The 23,155-nt window shown below is 39.5% G+C and overlaps 1 protein-coding gene across 1 annotated transcript in view; it reads left to right on the top strand.

Annotated features, from left to right (window-relative positions):
- Positions 1-2,828: 2,828 nt before the first annotated feature.
- Positions 2,829-23,155, top strand: part of clybl (citrate lyase beta like) — a 333,276-nt gene continuing 312,949 nt past the window's right edge. The window contains exon 1 of the mRNA XM_039744814.1: positions 2,829-2,883. Coding sequence (XP_039600748.1) covers positions 2,831-2,883 — 53 coding nt within the window. The 5' untranslated portion in view covers positions 2,829-2,830. The remainder of the gene's footprint in view (positions 2,884-23,155) is intronic.

Raw genomic sequence — 23,155 nt, 5'->3', positions numbered from 1 at the left:
AGTCCCTATCTCATACATAACCCGGGGACTGCCTGTACTTGCAAATCTAGAGACAGCATGAAGGAAATTGAAATGATGATGTTTCTAAACAACACATAGTGTGAATTCCCAGAAACTTAAAAAAAAAAAAACGTAAAACTTTTAACCACTCAAGCCTACATAATATACTTAAGCATTTTACCAGTCTGAGTAGTTTACTTAAATGGAATAACCTTTTAAAACAGAACCTACTGACATACTGTGTTTACAGCATTTTATTTTATTTTGTCTGTATTAGAATGTCTTTTGTGCCTGGCCATGTGAGTTTTAAATATTTATATGTCTTAAGTATATACAGCAACTGTATTAGAAGATTGGCTAAATGAAATGGGTACTCGCATGGATATCAGCATTCTTCACAGCTAATATAATTACATTTAGTTAGGTTGATGTGCCAAGTTTTGATTACATGTCTAAGACTTTAGCAAAAAATACACTGCTACCTTTGCACAATGCTACCATCTGCAGGATTTCATCTTCGGAATTGCAAGCTGCATTTGTATTTTATCAAGCAATACTATACTGCATTTAAAAACCTTTTTTTTAAATTTATCAATTTGTATGAATTACATTGTTTTGTTTTAAAGAAAATTAACTTATATATGAGGAATAAGGTGGCACCATGATTAGCATTGCTACGTCTTGGGTCTAGTTTTCTGCCTCTGGTCATTCTTTGTGGAGATATCACAGTCTGCTCATGTCTCCTTGTGTCCTGTCTCAAAGAGAAGGGTACGTTAGATTAATTGACAATTCTACATTTTATTCTGTATTTGCACATTCTAAGTATGGATGTCCACATAAGTTGACCTTGTAAATGGAATGTCTTCCTGTCCTGGCCTGATTCCTGACTTGTATCTGATGTTACTGATATGGGTTCTTCCTCCTTATGATCCTTAATTGGGCTTGATGAATTTGACCATGCTGTGCTGCTTTGCGTATTTAGATCTACACTAATACCATGTTTTTTTGTTTTTTTTAAATTTTGCTATAATTGTAACTGTTTTGGAATATGAAAAAGTATGTGTGTTGTTTAACTGTTACTGTAAGAAACACAGTGCATGTATTTTGGACACATCATTTGATAGAATACATCAAGAACATTGTGTTCATTTCGCCACACAAATGCAAACAGTATACAACTGCATGAAATCTCAAACTCATTGCCTACCATATCACATCTGGGAAAGCTGTTTTGGTTACAGTAAAATACCTTTCATGTCAATGCTAGCTGTTAGAAGTGAATATGAAGTGTCAGAAATACAAGATTTTGCTACATCAGGTACTCCTGACTAGGAAGTGTTTCTATATTGCATAAGTCAATGATGGGCTGTATATGACGATAAGCTGGAAAAGCACCAGGAATATGGACAAAAGAACACACACTTTTAGGAGCTATACACTATGTATTATACATACCCCTGTTTATCTCAAAAAGACCTTCAAAGTTTGTAAGATGGAAGGAAAAGTATATATAAACGCAATTACTGTCCAAACAGACGTCCATGTTTTTGTCGTGTCTTAGCATACAGTATCTTCAATCTGAAGAATTTTCATTGTACTATTATATACCAATGATAATAAAATTAAACGTAAAATGGGATTTGATGCAAAAGTATACTGCTGTAACCAAAGAGAAACCTCTAATGTCCAGTACGTTTTTAATATTTTTATTTAACTCATAATCAAGTGTAAATAAAACACAGATTTTAAGTAATGGATTTACAATAACATCCTGGTATAGCATACATTGAAAGCATCTGGGATTGTGGATTTCTTCTCAGAATAATAGTAATACTTTTTATTTATGTGGTGCCTTTCCCGTGCCTGTCCAAATCAGTAATTTAAGTCTCCAAAAATGTAAAACTTAAATGTGTAGGGCCTTAACACTTTAGCAATTGCTTGTTTTCTAAACTTGAAAACCTACAGTCCTGTGGCTATTCAGTTACTGCTCATATATGATCACTCACGTCAGATAAAGAGTTGCTTTGGAAAGAACGGGGCGTGAAAGTGCTTGCGTGCAGGGCCAGGGCGATTCACACTGAGAGGCTGCAACCCAAATACCTCGGCAGCACAATGACATTTCGAAGAAAACCCTGCCGGCCTCATCATGATAAATATTGTGTGTCATTCATTACTCACACTTGCATACCTAGGCTGCCGCTGATGCTAGTAATAGTAAATTACGAATGATGCAAGCCTTGATCTCCCGCGGGGACCTCTCCCGACGATTTACAATGACTTTCATGCTGCTACTCCGAGTGACCTCCGTGCACTGCAGTTAATCGCTGTCTGATTGTAGGATGGCATGCCTGCGGTGCTGTAGCCGTTTAACAGAAATATCTATCACGCAACAAAATTTACTTTTTAATTTAACGCACCATTTTGAGTGCCATGATTTCCTGTATACAGGCATCATGATCGTACTGTTTTAGATGTCCAAAGGTTGGACTACTACGGCGAGTTTATATCATCAGTCAAAAGCCCTTATTTTTCTGCTGTTGTGCTAGAAAATGTATTACTTTACAAATCTGGGCTCTAACGAGGAAGAGCCTCGTGTGAGGTTTAAATAAGCGCTCGTTTTTTTTATAATTTACACTCAAACAAAAGTAGTCCAAAATTAACCATGCAAAACAACGCTAATCTACCTATACAGTACCTTTCTACAACCGTCTCACCTTCACCGAACTCACCCGTCATCACGCCCACTTGTTCGAAATGACGTCACGATCCACCCCTATTAACTACCAATAGGAACTTTTCTTTTTTTTTTTCTTTTTTTACACCTAGGAAGATGGCGGTGCTGGGCAGTAGAGTGTGGTGGAAACACGCGCTGCAGCCAGTGCAGTAAGTGTGCCTCTTTTCTGAAAGACTTGTGTTTATATTGAAATAGCGTTTTTGTTTTTGTTAAGCACGAGCCCCTACATGCAAAGCTTTTTGTTAGTTTTCTTACTTTCACTCATCTGGGATGGTATTCTGTCGTAAATGTGTGCCTACTAGAACGTGCATGTATTCCTATAAATACGGTATCCTTCGTTAGCGCACGTTAAGTATTTAAAGTGCCCTTAGGAAACCTATTTTGCATCACAGCCTGACGTAATTCTAACTTGCGGTATCTGACAGAAACAGAAATGTGCTCTTTTGGAATGCTTCCGGGAGGTGGTATTAATGTTTTTTTAGGAATGTCACACAGCGACAGACGCATTTAAACTAAAGCATTCCGGTTTTAGGAGTCCAACCAGTTCCTTTAGCTGTAGGTTCACAACTCTGAATAGATAAGTATTCCCACTCCCTTTCCACTTTCTGAACACAACGTCTGCCGATTCAGTTTTCCAGCAGCATAGCACAAGTAACATTTTAGTGCTTGGCCTAGATTAATTTAAGAACAGCAGTAGTACCTGTGTAGTGTACAGAGTATGCTTAATAAGATGCCTCCGTTTCTACCACAGTGAAATACTGAAAGTCATTTGTTCCCGGTAAGTTTTTGTCATTAAAGAAACAAGTATCAGCTAATTATCTATAGGAAAAAAAGGAAGAATTATGGCCTTTCAAGTTAAAAAAAAAACCAAACACATTATTACTAAATGAATTGCTTGTTTTTAAAACAATTACAAGTACTTTTTTGCCGCCTACTATGACATATGTTTCAATAAAGTAAAGAACAGAGATATAATAGTAACTAGATGCATTAAGCAGCTAATGAATTGTGTAGACCTGTACAATTCTTTGAAAATAATTAAATCTTTTAAAAAATATTTGTATTCTCGTTTGTTTGCACAGCTGGTGTATTTCTTGGGATACAATGTAATTACAATTTGCATGTATATTTGTATGGAGATGTTTTTTTTTTTTCCTTAAATTTATAAGGAATAGATCCAAAGATATGCCTGCCAAACATTTCTTTTGTCTAAATGATCAATTTTTTCATAATGGACATTTCATACTGCAATGTGATGTAGTTTTCCTTGTCTATGTTAGACAACCATCTCTTTAATCATCTGAGAGTCCTAAAACCTCTCTCAGCCTTAGCAGATGATGCAGGTGACAATCTGTGTACCTCCATTGGAAGTGCTTTAATTACCGCTGCTGTTTCTGTAGTGTAGCTGAAGTGTGATAACTGCACTGCAAGATGATCAATATTAAGATCTTGGTAGCAATTTACAATGGAATCACCAGGTTTTCCAGTAAGCAGTTTTCTCCAGTTTCTGAAGGATATGCAGGCCTTCCTGTTCAAAGCAGTGAGTTATAGCCACAAGTATTAGCCAAATTATTGTCAATGTAAAGTAGCAAGTAGCAGTCTGTATCACTAAATTAATCCAAGTCTTGGTCTATAAGCAGAAAATGCCCTGACAGATTTGTTACCACTGATGAGACATGCTAAATTCATGGCAGCCAGATACCAAGGCCAATATATTTACATAGTGAAGTGAGTTTTTGTAAATCCTGCCCTTTACGTGCTTGATCATGTCTCTTTCTTACACTCACACACACTCATATTTAACCTCTGCAGGGCTTGTCAGGATGGCCCCACCCCTTCTAACAGCATGCCTCTTCCAGGTCCACATGGCCCCACCAGAATTTTCATGTCATAGACGTTACTGGTGAAAGTGTATGGCCTGGTTTGTCACAAGGTGGCATTTAAGTATATTTGAAGAAAGTATTGTGCTCTTAATAATTATTTCTGAATGGTTTGTAATTATGGACAAATATTTTAGACACAAGTAAGTAAATAAATACACAAATAAATAAAAGTACTGTGAAATGTGAGCATAAGTAAAAGTGTCATGAAAGCTAAGCATAAGTAAATAAATGTGTTATGTAATATGTTTCATGTTACTTGTTTGATTTTGTCTGTAATATTCTTCCAAGCGCCTTGAAATATGACTTGAAATAAATCTGCTACTTTCACTCGGCACATTTGAGAGAATGGGCTCCAGCGCATAGTGCATACACCATATAAATCTGCAATCTATTGTACTTTTAAACCACATAAAAGAAACTGTTCCATTGACTGAGGTGGAATGTCAAATGGTGGGCAATCAGGGCAGGTAACTTCATCACCTGAACTGACAGGTAGCATGGTCCATTGCACCAGTTCTTCAATGTTTTCAAAAACAGTTTCATTGATATCGTTGTCTAAAAGGTCTGCCAATGTTGTATTCTCTCTGAAATACATGATAACTTTGGCAGAATACATTTCATTGGCAGTAGTGAGCATTTTTCTAATTAATTCATGTGATATTTCATTATTCTCTAACTCCTGCATTGACATACTGAATTAGGCATGAGTAGTTTACAGAGGATGACTCAGCAATCAAAACACAGTATGTGCTAGGACCCACTTTCTCTAGAGCCTCCCCCCTCTCAACTTAGACAAGTGAAAGTGACAGTTTTATTTCAAGCCATATTTAAGAAAGCATTTGGAGTGATATTACAGTCAAAATTAAATAAATAAGCAACAACAAACGTATTTTGTGACATTTATTTATTGATGCTCCCTTTTCTTCACATTTGTTTATTTATGCTTACATTTCATTGTACTTTTATTTATTTGCACATTTATGTATTTAATTTTCTCCAAAATATTCCATCCATCCATCCATTTTCCAACCCACTATATCCTAACTGCAGGGTCACGGGGGTCTTCTGGAGCCAATCCCAGCCAACACAGGGCGCAAGGCAGGAAACAAACCCCAGGCAGGGTGCCAGCCCACCGCAGGGCACACACTAGGGACAATTTAGGAATGCCAATGCACCTAACCTGCATGTCTTTGGACTGTGGGAGGAAACCCACGCAGACACAGGGAGAACATGCAAACTCCACGCAGGGAGGACCCGGGAAGCGAACCCAGGTCTTCTAACTGCGATGCGCTGCCCACTGCGCCACCGTGCCGCCCCCAAAATATTCCTCCATGTGAAATTACTTAAGTTTTTTTTTTTTTTTATATATATATATTTTGTCTGGCACCCCCTGAGTTACTGGTATGAGAAAACCCCCACAAATGATACACAATTCAACTTGTCTAGTTATGAAGGACATCAAGGTTTTTTGGGGTTCCCCCCTAATTTTAGGAAATCTGTAAACCATATTTTGTGCAGGAAATTACACTTCTATGATTAAGAGTAAAGCCAGTAGGTGTCCTCAACAAAAAAAAAAAATCATAAGAAGGACTTGAAGCTGTGCTTGCCACATCAACCGACCCCAGGATAAGAGACATCAAAAGGTTTCACAAAACTTTGAAAAAATTGGGATTGATAATATAGAGATGTTGAGTGTCACTTTATACAATTTCAAGGTTTCTGATCACGATATGATAATACCTTTCATATTTCATTCTTTACCAGTCATCCTAGCCCTCTTGGAACCACTCCCATAATGTTAAAAACGACAAATTTCAAACCTAAGCGTGTAGGGTGTTGTTTTAGATTATTTTAAGGTCAGTGGTTTTGAATATATTGTTATTTTTGATCCTTAACTAGGAATCTAGCCCCATGGACCTCTATTAGTTGGTGAAAAATGACACAATTCTATTAAATTGAGAATATTTAGCCTTTACACATTTAACTTGAATCACACAGTTTAATATTTCAAGTGTTATGTACTTCTGCCTCATGAAGTAAATCATTACATTTCTTATGAACACCCTGAGTTAGGGCAGCATATGTTAATTAAGACATTTTCAGCTATTTTGACATGAATGCGCTGTGGAGACTGGCCCGGGCACAGACATGTTGAAATCACCCAACACATGTTTATTTAAGTGCTCCATATTTACAAAAGTGCTCACAAACCCCTTGTCCCCAAAGTCCTGGCCTCTTCACAATGCCTCACTTCTCTTCAGACCACCTCCTTGCCTCCTCCACCAAGCTCTGTCCTTCTCCTCACCCAACTCCAGCCTTGAATGAAGGGAGGCGGCCCCTTTTATAATCACCCGGATGTGCTCCAGGTGTTTCCCGGCAATCTTCCACCAACACGCCCCAGTGTGGCGGAAGTGCCGGCTGCATCCCCGGAAGCACTCCGGTTGTCCCCTCTCTTCTTCCCCCCAGCACTTCCGGGTGTGGCGGAAGTGCTGAGGTCCAGGGCTCGAAAGGCATAGGGATGTAAGTGTAAAAAAAATTATTTAGTACATAAATGTTGATTGTACATCACAAACATTCACACTTCTTTTACGAATCCTGTACCAAATGGCAAGTAACAGAGACATACCAACAGACCAACAAACTGCATCAAAACTATTAATACTGAGTACATCCAACAGAGAGTAACTGCTAGATGAACAGGAATCAGCTTATCTACTTTTAATAAATGGACAAGTGTCTGTTTATCCCTCTGGTTACAATGTCTCTGTCGTTCCAACATGTGGCACATCACAAACCTTTATAGTTGTCATCTCCTGGAATGACAAATGTAATACATTTTACATAATTTCAAAAATAGATGGTGCACTTCAAAACTTTAACGCTTAGGTCTGTTTTGATTACTTAGATTTTAACCCACCTTAGATGGGCAGCACAGCTAGTGCTTTAATACTTTACTGAGAAAAAGCAGTTTATGATCTGCATTTACTGCATGGAAATGCACATGTTTGTAGAACCAAAAATTTTAAGTATAATTTAGCATATTACCATAATAACCACGACGTCTTTAAAAAGAATCCACTCCCAAATAGTGTAAATATAACAAAGAGAGAAGATGACCTTAATTTTAAAATTATAGCAAAACACAAAAAATACTTGACAGACCAATAATTAAACTGGGTCAAATAGTTAATTTACAAACAGGTCCATGTCTTTTGTTTTAATTTCCATGAAAAAAAATAAGGTTAATAGTCCATCACATTATGGTGTACATACAGAAGTGATCTAGAACAAATAGGAGGTAGCTACTCAAAACACCAAACAATGGCTCAGCAATTTCAAACGTTTTGGAGCTAGTGAAGAAGCTAAACACAAAGTACGATAGCCTATGCATTTTAGGACTAATTATACCATCTTTAGGGCCAAGCAGTGTGGTTCTACAAATCATTTAACAGTCATACACAAACAGAAATAACAGGAAAATTACAAAAGAAGTAATTAATATAGTGTAAAACACTGAATAATAGTTACAACGGTGGTTTTTTTTTTAATTTTCTTTAATGCTTACTATTTGTAACTTTTTTGTAGAGAACAGAATAGAATGTGGATCACTGGAAATCACACACCAATGGACTGTATAAACACCTATAACTAATTAAAGCTGTTCAGGACCAATAGTACATAATAAATGAAAATTTAAAATAGAGAAAATTAATAACCTCAAGCAAGTAGTGTACAAAAGATACAAAACTGGCCAAAGACCAGACAAGATGTGCTGTAACCAACACTTTCTGAATACACTGATCTTCAGTTGCTTTTTTTGTCTGTTTATCGGTAGCAGGCTAATTCATTGGTTTCATTAAGGCCTTGTGGTGATAATATATTGTACTTAAAGATAAACGAATATCAAGTCTCCATCCCTAATAGTGGGGGTAACTATTATAACTAAAAAAGTGGGAACGGACAAGTCAGCACATACATTATTACCCTTTCACTGTTAGATTGCAATCGATCGGTAGATCGCAAAGGTAATGCAGGTAGATCGTGTAGCATTCAAAAAAAATTATTTTAATGTTAGTCTATCATATATCCTTCCTATGGCATTTGCCACCTGATTGACATACAGGGCGGCCAGTCTGAGATCTTCTTTCTAACACACTGGTCATCCCGCACGCACGCTCAAACGCGCGAGCTACTGCAAAACTCCGGCTGTGATCTAGTTAGCCTTCCAATTTATATCCACTAAAGAAGGGAAAAAAAAAATTGTTTGGGGAGGGTATGGGCTGGATGTGGAATTGGAAGAGGATTTTTTTCTCACAATGTCACAATCAAAGTGCGTTTGTCTGATCTGTCAATCTATCATTGCTATTCCAAAGAAGAAAAATGTGGAAAGGCACTTTCGAACTGTTCATAAAAACTACGAAACTGACTTCCTTCCGAAAAGCGATATGAGAAAGATAAAGGAGAGGGAACTAAAATCGCAGTTAATCGGACAGCCGTCATTTTTCACTTGGCTGAATTCAAAAGCTCCTTGACTGCATTATTCGGCTCTACTTATTTATGCCAGTCAGCCTTTTCCCACATGAAAATTATTAAATCCAAATACTGTAGTGACCATAAATGTAATGTATAAAGTATACTCTGTATACAGTGCATAAGGAAAGTACAGTATTCACAGCGCATCACTTTTTCCACATTTTGTTATGTTACAGCCTTATTCCAAAATGGATTAAATTCATTTTTTTCCTCAGAATTCTACACACAACACCCCATAATGACAACATGAAAAAAGTTTACTTGAGGTTTTTGCAAATTTATTAAAAATAAAAAAAACGAGAAAGCACATGTACATAAGTATTCACAGTGTTTGCCATGAAGCTCAAAAAATTGAGCTCAGGTGCATCCTGTTTCCCCTGATCATACTTGATATGTTTCTGCAGCTTAATTGGAGTCCACCTGTGGTGAATTCAGTTGATTGGACATAATATGGAAAGGCACACACCGGTCTATATAAGGTCCCACAGTTGACAGTTCATGTCAGAGCACAAACCAAGCATGAAGTCAAAGGAATTGACTGTAGACCTCCGAGACAGGATTGTCTCGAGGCACAAATCTGGGGAAGGTTACAGAAAAATTTCTGCTGCTTTGAAGGTCCCAATGAGCACAGTGGCCTCCATCATCTGTAAGTGGAAGAAGTTCGAAACCACCAGGACTCTTCCTAGAGCTGGCCGGCCATCTAAACTGAGTGATCAGGGGAGAAGGGCCTTAGTCAGTGAGGTAACCAAGAACCCGAGCTCCAGAGGTCCTCTGTGGAGAGAGAAGAACGTCCCAGAAGGACAACCATCTCTGCAGCAATCCACCAATCAGGCCTGTATAGTACAGTGGCCAGACGGAAGCCACTCCTTAGTAAAAGGCACATGGCAGCCCGCCTGGAGTTTGCCAAAAGGCACCTGAAGGACTCTCAGATCATAAGAAACAAAATTCTCTGATCTGATGACACAAAGATTGAACTCTTTGGTGTGAATGCCAGGCGTCACCAGGTCAATAGCATCCCTACAGTGAAGCATGGTGGTGGCAGCATCATGCTATGGGGATGTTTTTCAACGGCAGGAACTGGGAGACTAGTCAGGATAAAGGGAAAGATGACTACAGCAATGTACAGAGACATCCTGGATAAAAACCTGCTCCAGAGCACTCTTGACCTCAGACTGGGGTGACGGTTCATCTTTCAGCAGGACAATGACCATAAGCACACAGCCAAGATATCAAAGGAGTGGCTTCAGGACAACTCTGTAAATGTCCTTGAGTGGCCCAGCCAGAGCCCAGACTTGAATCCGACATCTCTGGAGTGATCTTAAAATGGCTGTGCACTGACGCTTTCCATCCAACCTGATATATATATATATATATATATATATATATATATATATATATATATATATATATATATATATATATATATATATATATATTATATAGTATATATATTGTGGAGACTGGCCCGGACACAGACAGGCAGACACGTTCATGTAACCCAACACACGTTTATTACGAACCATATTTACAGAATAAAGTACACCAGAAACCCCTAAGTCCCCAAAGTCCTGGCCACTAAGCACAATGCCTTCACTTCTTCAGGCCGCCTCCTCCCTCCTCCACCAAGCTCTGTCCACTACTCTCCCAACTCCAGCCATTGTCTGAAGGGAGGCAGCCCCTTTTATAGCCACCCGGATGTGCTCCAGGTGCTTCCCGGCAATCTCCCACTGACACGCCCCAGTGTGGCGGAAGTGCCACCTGCGTACCCGGAAGCACTCCAGGTGTCCCCAGTCTTCTTCCCCCCAGCATTTCTGGGTGTGGCCGAAGTGCTGAGGTCCAGGGCTCCAAAGGCACAGAGGCATCCCCTGGTGTTGACCACGGGCCCCTACAGGGTGGAGCTTCAAAGCTCTGTACCTGTGGCCCCCAAAGGTACCAGGGTGGTTGCCCCCACATGGTCTGGGGAAGGCGCAAGCTCTCCTCCGGTCCTCCTGGGCGTCCCGGCCAGGTCGCCACCCCAGCCATCTCTGACTATATATAGTATGTATAGCAACGTATCTTCTTGTGAATGAGCTAGCTTGTTTTATATATTCAGAATGGTTAGAATAAATTTTTCTGATTTGTAGAAACTGGGAGATTGAGGATATTGTTAACCAATTATTTTTTCATTAGCCAAATACCCACGCTTCGCAGCGGAGAAGTAGTGTGTTAAAGAAGTTATGAAAAAGAATGTAATTGTTTTGTCACTGATATGAGTGTTGCTGTCATATATATAGACACATACACACACACAAACACACACACATATATATATATATATATACATATATATGCATATATATACATATACATATATAAGTATACACATATATACATATACATATATAGCAAAATACCTGCGCTTTGTAGCGGAGAAGTAGTGTGTTAAAGAAGTAATGAAAAAGAAAAGGAAACATTTTAATAATAACGTAACATGATTGACAATGTAATTGGTTTGTCATTGTCATGAGTGACACAAGAAGATACGTTGCTATACGTACTATATATAGTCAGAAATGGCTGGGGTGGCGACCTGGCTGGGACGCCCAGGAGGACGAGAAGAGGGCTTGTGCCTCCTCCAGACCGCGAGGGGGCGTCCGTCCTGGTTATGTTAGGCGCCTCGGGTAAAGGGCTTGGAAGCCCAGCCCTGTAGGACCCGTGGCCACTGCCAGGCAGCGCCCCGATGCCGGTATATCCCGTGTGGACGACCAGGAGGACCGGAGGAGGGCTTGTGCCTCCTCCAGACCGAGAGGGGGCGTTCGTCCTGGTTATGCTGGAGGCCTCGGGTAGAGGGCTTAGAAGCCCAGCCCTGTAGGGGCCCGTGGCCACCGCCAGGCGGCGCCCCAGTGCCTTATTATCCCGGGAGCCCGGCATTTCCACCACACCAGGAAGTGCTGGGGGGAAGACGACAGGGGACAACTGGACGGCTTCTGGGTGCGCAGCCGGCACTTCCGCCAGACGGGGGTGTGTCCGCGGGAGATTGCCGGGAAGCAGCTGGAGCCCATCCGGGTTCCTATAAAAGGGTCCACCTCCCTCCAGTCAGCAGTGGATGTCGGGTGGAAGTGGACAGAGCTGGAGAGAGGACTGGGCGGCCAGGAAAGAAAGGCACAGGAACTGTGAGCCCTGGACTTTGGGGAATCGGTGCAGAAGGCACTGGGGTTTGTGGTGCACATGATCCTTGTATATATTGTAAATAAACGGTGTGTTGGGTGAAACAAAGATGTCCGTCTGTCTGTGTCCGGGTCCAAGTTCACAATATATACATATATATACAGACACACATTTACATACACTTCTATCTATCTATCTATCTATCTATCTATCTATCTATCTATCTATCTATCTATCTATCTATCTATCTATCTATCTATCTATCTATCTATCTATCTATCTGTATATCTATATCTATATATCTATCTATATATCTATATATATCTATATCTAAATATATATATCTATATATATATAGATATATATATCCTTTGGGGTGCGAGCAGCTGTTGCTGGGGGTGCCAGAATCCATTGAGGAAGAAAAATTAAAAACATTATTTGTACAAAATCTTAATTTATCTATCCATTCCTAAATAATTAAATGGACAGGCTAATTTGTATCAGTGCAATACGCTGCTTGTTAAAACGGATGACTCCTAATCTTACGTGCACTTAGTGCTGTGTGGGTATTATGAACTATCGTATTTGTTCAATTTCTATTTAAATTCTAAATATAAGTAATTTTTATTTAGTCAACAGAAATATGTTTAGTAGGAATGAAAGTTAAATTTAATCATTATTGCATAAATTATTCTTCACTATAGAAATTTAAAGACTAAATCCAACTGCCTGATGGGCTCATCAGGCAGTACAAACTCACTGCACCCACTCTCGCGAATCTAACCTCAGATGTCAGCTCTAAAGGCAAAGCCTCTCATGTTGCGCTAGGGTGTGCGGTTCGTTTATTTGACAGTATGTAGATCTTAATTCTTAATTCTTAATTCTTAATTAATTCATGATGACTATAAAGATAGTATCAATTGTTATCTGAATGTACAGCACCAACATTAGACATAACATTACTGAAATGGAAGGGAATACAAAATAAAACATGGAATGCTATTCTCCCCACTTTTTTAAGTCTAATCAAAAAAAGAGGTGATCTGACCTGTCATATACAGCCATTATATGTTGACCCTTCTTGTAAGTAACTTAAGTTTGTTTAAACTAGGATTACCATGTTTCCTAACTATGCTTATCTACAAGCTTTGAGTTACATGCACATGGCATTCTGACCACAAGAGTCTTCGGCTTGAACGATTTGCACATTTTTAAGTGATTTTATTATTTTCCATGGGAGCGAGTATTTGTTTTGTTCTTGCCTTGTATATTCTATGAACTTCATCATGTCAAACCTAATGTGACTGCTAACCATTTGGCAACATAATAAGTAAATCAAACAAATGAATGTGATGATGTGTTAAAGAAAATTTTAAAATGTTTTAGTGTACTATAAAGAATTTAACCCGTTACAAAATTAATTGTCTAATTAGCAGTTGCGAATTACTGCAGTGTTCTTTTTCAAGGTTGTTATTTGGATGAGTAATACACTTCTACATTAATCATTAACTCCATCTGGGAGTACAAACACAGCTGTTAAAGGGATAAGAGTGATTATGACACCAAGACTGTCTGATAAGCATTCAAAGATTTTTGTCCAAAGTGATGTTAATTTTGTGCACGCCTAATACATGTGGCCCAGTAAGGCTGGAGCTAGATTGCAACATTTGCAGGTTGAATCTTGCCCTGGATACATTTTGGACAATTTTAAATGAGATGCAGTGGCATACAAAAGGTTGCACACTGTGATATCCCACGTAGTGGGAAAGTGGTGCCAATCCACACTCTTTTCATTGGATAGTTCATAAGCCGAACAGGATCATAGGAGAGGAGAGTAGAGACACATCACAATTGTAGTGTCAGGCAGGCTTTGTTTCACAGTGTTTGAGCACTGACACTCCATTAAAAGCAAAATAAAAACAAAAAGGAAAGAAAAAAAAAAAATTGCGTATTTACAATAAATCCAGTGCACTTCTACAGTTCTCTATACAAAAACTACACACACCTACTCCAAAAATTCTTCTTATTCCCTGGCTCAGAGAGCTCCTCAAAAAGGGTGAAAAATAGAGGAAAAAATATGTACAAGAAAAAAATTAAGTGTGTGTATAAATAAAAAAAAAAATTGCACCAATATCAAAAGAAAACCTATCATAAAACCAAAAATGTATATATACTTCCACCAAAACCATCACTTGGAGATACATATGTACAAAAAGAAAAAGAAAATATTTACAAAGCCCTCAAGTAAAACAATTGCACCTTCTATAGCTCAGCAGTGCTTAACACCTTTAGGTCCACTGATGACCCCTTTTGGCCGGCAACTCCTTAAATATAACCGGCAGGATTTTCCAGCCAATCTGCCACCCCCATCTACCCCAAGTACCTATCCAGGTAGATGCTGGCATGTTTATGACATACTCTGGGTGTCTTGCTATTTAAAATCGAACTCCTGCTAGTAACTCGCATGCAAGCCTTTATTGGACGGCCAACGGCTATGCTGAGCTGAGGCCTGTTGGTTGCCGATGCTCCAGTAAGTAAATTTTATTTACTTAGAATACAGATCTCTGACTGAACTTCAATTACAAATGCAGATTCCGGCTTTCTCTTCCAGACTTCCCGCACCTTAAATTGCCTGGGGACACTAGCATGTGAAACTGAACACCTGGGGCCTCATGCATAATGCTGTGCATACAATTCACACTAAAACAATGGGTACGGACAAAGCGGAAATGTGCATATGCGCAAAAAAATTCAGATGCATAAATCTGTGCGTTGGCCAACTTTCACGTTCTTCTGCTACATAAATCCTGGTCAGTGTGTGAAATGCATGTTCACGCGCTCTCCGCCACTCCCAAACTCCTTCCAGAATTACACCTCTGAATATGCAAATCAATATAAATAGCCCTTAAGCTCAGCGTTCCGTGAAAAGGCAATGGCAAAAGCATGAGGGGAAAAAGAAGAATTTCAGTGAATACCAAGTGGAGGCAAGGAAAAATGTACTATTTGTTGGTTTTAACAGTGATATAAACAACAAAAGGAAGTTGATCGAGTGACATAGAATGTCGGAGAAACTCGAAAAGCTCAAGCTCACAAAGTCGCACAGTGCCCGAAATAAAAAAAAAGTTGTCAGATATCAAAGTCTGAGTGTCATATGAAAGCTTATTAGGGTACAGAGAAAAGAAAAAAAACTAGGCACACAGTGGGGGAAAAAAACTCGAAATGTCAATTTTAATCTCTAAATTTCCACTTTAATCACGTAATTTATTTTATCATTAAAGTAGAACATCATAAACTTCATCTTTAAATCGTTTAATTTACTAGTTTCTCAAATACTATAGTAACTAAAGTAGCACGTAAAATGCTTTGTTTTGTATATGTTCTTCTATGTGTGTGAATCACTATGTGCTTCTTAAATGGGCTTTCTCTTCCTCCGACAGGACACAAAATCCATGGCATTTGTGATATTACAGCTCTCTGAATAATTAAAAAACTGAGATTTATACTTGATATTTTCATGATGATAGGAGTTAAAGCATGTTATTAAACATGGGAACACGGTGGCGCAGTGATAGTGACGAGCTGGCGCCTTGTCCAGAGATTGTTCCTGCGTCCCGTAAGATGCTTGCTGGGATGGGACGTGTGCGACCTTCGATGAAATAATTTATTGCAGCAGTATTGTCTCTTTCAAACTATCCCCCAATAACCCCCAATTCCTGTCCTTCCTTTTCTTTCTCCAAGTAACCAATCGCCACACAATCAGCTTTGTAATGGATGTTAAGCCATCTGTAAGCTTAGAAAGACGATTTTTCCAAACTTTTAAGGAACATTGAAATATTTTTGCAGTACATGTTTAATTATTCCATCCAGGGTCACGCCAATCCCAGCAAGCATACAGTGCGCGGCAGGAACAATCTCTGAACAGGGCACCAGATCGTCACTAGTGCTACGCCACCATGTCCTTACATGTTTAATTATACAATTTAGATTATTTAAATGATGTTAACAGTTTATCTGTATAATGTAATAAACATTTTGCTGCATTTCATCTTAAAAATTATATCATTGTCATATGTAAATATGCTCTTTATCAAGTGGCTCAGGTTGTGCAATATTATAACTGTATCACAAGTTTACAGTGAGGTGATTGTACTTATAAGTACAAACTAAGGAGCATTTGATGGACTGATTGAGTGCATTTATAGTTCTTGGGATGAAGCTGTTTCTGAACTGCGAGGTCCGTACAGGAAAGGCTCTGAAGCATTGCAGTTTGAGAGCATTTCAATAGACTGTGCGCATGGCTGAGGCAGAGTGTGCTTGATGCTGTATACTGATAATTCTCTTTCCGATCAGCTGCTGTAGAGCTGTGATTCCACACTCAGATACAGTGGGATAAATACTCTTGAGTGGTGGATTGAGAGAAACAACGCTAAAGCAGCTATGGTATTTGGAATAGTTTGGCCATTCCGTGGACCATTATATTGTTATGCGGTTAATTTCAGTGTATTTGATAAAGCCACGTCAGGGATGTCAATCTAAAAAAGAAAGGAAAACCACACTGGAACAAAAGCACTGCTTTGACGCTGGGTGCTGCCAGTTTGCAAAATCAAGTGGAGAACTTGCGTACGCCAAGCATTTAGCTAGCATGAAAATGTGCGTGGCTTTATGCAAAGTTTAGGTTTTTTACATCGCGATTTTTTTATATTTTTATATATTTTGTATATTTTTTATATATCGCATAGTCCACAATACTTCCCCAAACTCCAACGAAAAATCATGATTTTGAGTGTCCAGCTCCGCGAGGGATGTCTTCCTCCAGGCCTTGGCAAGGTTATCTAGGTTCCCCGGAGAACCTTGGGGGAACATTATAAAGGGAATCCCTCTGATCCCCTGTTCTCCAAGGACAGCATTGCCACACGTGACCTGGCCGACAACAATTGTAGCAAATCCGCTGTCCTCCTGGTCGCCCTCCGCCGTGACACTGAAAGCACCTTAGTACTCCAGGCTCAATCCATCTCTCCACTGAGACGGGTTCATCAGCCGCCCTCACGTTTTCCAACCTGTCAGGAGACCCCATTTTATTTTTGGGATCTCCTTTTTACTCTTGGGCTTGTCTACAGTTCGAGTCTCTCTATGAGATAAAGAGAGACACTTTACTGTCTGCACTCCTTTAGTTTTAGAAATGACCGGTGGCGGTGTCTTTAGGGCCATCTCGCACTGAAAGCCAGCAACATTCAACTGCTCCGGATTGATCGACCCCTCCCCCGACCACTCGGTTATCGATCCGACCTCTCTTGTTGGGCACGCCGTGTATTGGCACAGGTTATTCATTAGAAGCAGGCCCGGATTACAATGCGTCCCTATTACTTTCTTTGCGGCTTGACTCACCTGTACCGCCGCATCATGAATTACGGGAGGCTCTCCACCAAATCGCCACACATAGACTCTCACCTTCTCCAACGACGCTTTGGCTGCTGCTCCCAACTCCCCGACGATCTTCTCTATGCTCGTCAGGACCTGCAAGAAACTTAGTACGGGCTTTATCAGCTTTTCAAGTTCCAGTACGTTAACATAATTTACTTCGGCCGGCAGAAGACTCACTTCCTCGTTTGTCTTACCTGCCGGCCGGGACCCAATGAGCACGCCTGCATTTGGTGGGTCTCGCGGAGGCTTCTGGGATTTGGAGTTCTCTTTGGCCGAGGACGGGGTTGCCTTCTCCAGCGAACTGCGGTCTGTTTTTATAAATTTTTTAACAGCCCGATCAGCTATTTCCCGGCCCTCATTACCTTCTTGCGGGTGAGCAGTGCTTCGCTCGCCTCCCCCTTCCCCTTCAGAAAGTCTCCTTCCCAAAATGTCCCGGGTTTGGTCACGTGTCCCTCGCCGGCAGCCGACATGCGGAAGTCCAGTCTTGTGCTCGTCTGCTCGCCCCGGAGTATACCACTGTCTTCGGGAACGTCTCCTGCCTCTCGCAGAGCCTCTGGATGGACATCTGGGAGGTATGTGCATGGGACAACATGTGTTAATTTAAAAAGATTCTCAAGCACATTCCCAGCACATACCTCTTTGGAGACGTCCTCCTCCGGAAATCTCTCCCGAAACGCGTAGCCGCTCCATGGCTCGTCTTGAGCGCAGGCAATGCCAAACGCTAGACCTCCGCTGTTGCTGGCGCTCTGCTTTGTCTTCTTCTTCCCCATGACATCCTTGGTAAATCGGGGTTTCTGGCAATTTTCCTGTGTGTGTCGTGACTTTGTCTTCTTAGGGTTCTGTCCACAATAAATTTTTTTAAATACAGGTCCTCTGCCAAACCGATGGCCAGAGAATCCTGCCGCGCCTACGTCAATTGTGACAGATTGGGGGCGCTATCGCTCCCTTGAACCCCTGTCCACGATTTCAGACACCAGGTAAAAGTCCAATAATTGACTTTATTAAATTGCCACAGTGCACAAAGCACCCACTTCTTCACTATACTCATATAATAAACAATAATCACAATAAAACAATCCTCCACACTCCCAGACGCGTTGCCCTCTTACCACCCAGCTCAGCTCAACGCTCTGGTGTTTCATTGTCCTTTTTATAGTCCACGACCCAGAAGTGCTCCTTGACCTGCAGTCCATGTGACTTTATTCCTTCCGTCCTCGTGACCGGCAAGTACTTCCGTGCTGTAGGAAAAGCCAATGCCTCTGTGTCTCCCTGCAGCGACCCCTGGCAGCCCTGACGTTATCCAGCAGGGCTGTGCACTACAACTCCAAAGTCCATGATGCCCTGCTGGAATTCAAGGCATCTCCACATTGCAGGGAGGGTTCCATCTAGCGGCTTGGGGATCTTGACCGGGATAAACAGCCAGGCATAGTCCACAATATATATATACAGTGATCCCTCGCTATATCACGCTTCGACTTTTGCAGCTTCACTCTATCGTCACTACGCATGCGCTTTCTGAGAACTTTTATCTAAGCCCTACGATGGCTCCTAAACGTGCTGCTTTTTCTAAGCCTTCTGACAATAAAACTAAGCGCCGGAGGAAGATGCTTACTATCCAGGAGAAGGTGAAACTCTTGGATATGATTAAAGATGGCAATACCCTACAAAAGCCTGCTCACGCATGTGAAAAGACAGCGCCAGCAACTGCCTATCAAGATGTTCTTCAGCCGTGCACCCAGACACCCACTTCCTAGTCCTAGTACTTCTTCACTGAAGACAACAACGCACCTGCTGAAGATACTGCACCACCTCTGAAGACTCTCCTACTGAGGTCGTGCCTTCATAGGTTAGTGGTTGTGTGCAATTAAATGTACAGTACAATAATCTACTATATAAAAGCGTTCGGGATTGTCCTTCCATCCCGTGAGTGCAAAGCGTAGCGGTATTCCACTTCTTACAGACTTACTACTTGCGGCTTGAGGTACGAAGCGACACGATGTGAGCAGAGTTCTGGTGCTCTCATCGTTCCCTTGCATTTGTGCGCGATGTGCTGGAAAAATAGACAAAATTATGTCTCTGGAAATAATTAGTGTTGATGGAGTACAAATGCCTCACCGCGTAGTAAATATCAGGGGAGATGGTGCTTGCTTATTCTCATCTATAGCTTATTTAGTGCATGAAACTCCGTCTTTAGCGGTACAGATTCGGCTGACATTGTATGCGACTTTGGACAGGCACGTGCGGGGATCAAAAACTTAGGTTTTCAGGAGATGTTATGAATGGGCACTTTGATGTTCTCATTCCCAACACTTACATGCCTGATGTACACATGAAGCGCACAAAAATTGAGGATAAAAGTCGGTCGCCTTAAAAGGCGAGTGCACCTAGTAATATGATATTTGTAACGTCTAATGTGTCCTATTTTGTCTAATATATTGGGTAATACGAGTGTAATGGTGACTAAAGGGTGTTATTTCATGTCTAGAGGGTTCTAATAATGTTAAAAAACATATTTAGAAGGTCGTAAACAGGTTTTCTATAGAGTCTGGAACGGATTAACCGTGATAAACGAGTGTTTATTGTATATATATATATATATATATATATATATATATATATATATATATATATATATATATATATATATATATATGTATGTATATATATATATATATATATACATATATATGTATATATATATATATATATATATATATATATATATATATATATATATATATATATATATATATATATGTATATATATATATATATATATATATATATATATATATATATATATATATATATATATATATATATATATATATATATATGTATATCTATACTAATAAAAGGCAAAGCCCTCACTCACTCACTCACTCACTCTGACTGACTCATCACTAATTCTCCAACTTCCCGTGTAGGTAGAAGGCTGAAATTTGGCAGGCTTATTCCTTACAGCTTACTTACAAAAGTTGGGCAGGTTTCATTTCAAATTCTACGCATAAGGGTCATAACTGGAAGCTATTTTTCCCCATATAATGTAATGGAGTCTTGAGTTGGAGATGGCACGGGGGGGAGTTTCGTGTGACATCATCACGCCTCCTACGTAAGTACGTAGAGCACAAGGAAGAACTCCAAACAGCGATCAGCACAAAACGCCATTTCACAATTGAGAAGGCAGAAAAACATTATGAAGCAAATGATGCATACAAGCATATTCATAAGTACAGCTACTGCGGAAACAAAGCACGGCGTGAACCGTAAGTTTATATTAAATTAAGTTCATAGACAGGCTGCCACTAGCGTTTGTAATTTAGTGCCTGCCCATATAAGGCCGTCCATCAGCGGCAATCCAATACAAACACTGCGGTAAATATTCACGGTGAAGGACTGTGCTTATGCAGAGGAAGATGAGATGGTCAGGGTGGTGTTTGGCACAAACTCATTGAAACTGCGAGAGAAAGTTTTAAGTGCGGGTCTTAGCTGACATTACGAGATGGCACCAGTACAGCTGGGAACCTTCGATGCAAGAACACCAAGCTGCTCACGTGAACTGACGCAGTGCACAGACAAAAAGCAACAGTTTTGAGTGTTGAACAAAAACCGAATTACACAATTATATAAAAATATGAAGCGTCTTATACATAGAATCATATTCATAAGTGCAGCTACTGCGGAAACAAAGCACACGGTGGAAAAAGTGAATGTCCTGCTAAAGGAAGACAGTGTAAAAAAACCCGTGCATGCAGTTTGTCACATCACAGATAAAAGGAAGACGAGCTGTTTATTGATGCAGTAAGGAACTAATCGATGAATGAAACCTCTTATCTTTACAGCGATTGACAAACACGGAATGTAACTTGAACACATCCTACAAATACGAGCCTGATTGAAAGAAATAATGATAATCAAATCCTTGATGACAGCAACATTCAATAACACTCACAAAACAATTACTGTATATTGACAATCATGTTACGTTATTTTTAAAATGTTCCCTTTTCTTTTCATAACTTCTACTTCTCCACTGATACACGGGTATATATATAAATGTATATATATACCCGATCTACAATACATACTTTAGCATAGACAAGCCACACGCTGTGGCTAATTGTAGAGTCTTAAGCCTCTAACGCCGACATTCGAGGTTCGATTCCGAGAGGGATGTACTGACTATGTACAGCGCTACCGATTCATTTTACCTTCGATCTCCTTGGTTTGGGACGTATGAAAAATATTAGGTTAGCGAGAATCATGTTACGTTATTTTTAAAATTTTCCCTTTCTTAGCACAAGCACAGCTGAGAAGCTTGATGCATGTACTCCATAGCAGCGTTAAAAATAACGCATTTAATCACACTTTCAATTCCAAGCAAACGGGAACTTTTGTCAATGCATGATTTCCTGGTACATCCATTACACTGATGCACACATCACAGCTACAAAAATGTTAGAGTCGGAATAAAGCGCTTCCTACGACTGATCATTTCGACTTCCAGCGAAGCCTTGATAAAAGCATGGTTTTGTGCACACTGAAAAGCAAGCAAAATTAGATGCATTACAGAAAGCGGACTTTGTGGCTCTTACTGGGGATCATTGGACTTCCGTGACCGTTAGTAATTCTAAATACATCTAATTACAAAATGTTCAATGATCACACTGTTTTAGCCTAATGTACAAAATAATTTTGGCTAATGTTACTCAGAGTTTAAAGAGTAAGCTGGTCAAATTACCTTTTATGTTTCTGACTTATTTTTTTAAGAAGAAAAACTGCACTTTATGGTGAAATTTTGGTTATTATTATTTAAAGACAATACTATTCTGAAAATGTACTTAAAGTACTTAAACTACCACTTTATTTTTAAGTCTGCCCAATTTTAACCAGGGATGATATTTTTGTTTCTGTTTTGAATTCAAATGCAGTTTAAAGGCTTTTTTTTTCAGAAATTAAAACAGCTTCAGTTTACAATATTCATGTCCATGTCTATTATTTGATTCTGTAAGCCCACTAAAACCGTTTTAAATAAAAAAAAAAAAAACATTTGCGATTTGGGGCAAATTTACGTGTGCAATTACATACGATTAATCAAGATTAATTCTTACACAGCCTCTACTTAATTGGATTAATTTTTTTAATCGAGTCCCACCCCTAATATATATATATATGTAGATATATATATGTAGATTTGTATATGTTGTATATACAGTATGTATATATGTATGTGTGTATATATAGTATGTGTATATATATGTATATGTATATATATGTATGTGTGTATATGTGTATATATATATATAACTGTATATATATATGTGTATAGATGTGTATATATATATATTTATATATATGTTTATATGTATATATATGTTTATATATGTGTCTGTGTGTGTGTATATATATATATATATATGCCAGCAACACTCATATC

The sequence above is a fragment of the Polypterus senegalus genome, chromosome 2 (genome assembly GCF_016835505.1).
Source record: "Polypterus senegalus isolate Bchr_013 chromosome 2, ASM1683550v1, whole genome shotgun sequence".
Lineage (NCBI taxonomy): Eukaryota > Metazoa > Chordata > Cladistia > Polypteriformes > Polypteridae > Polypterus > Polypterus senegalus.
Note: the sequence above shows the minus strand (reverse complement) of the source record. Positions and strands in the feature narration are given on the sequence as shown.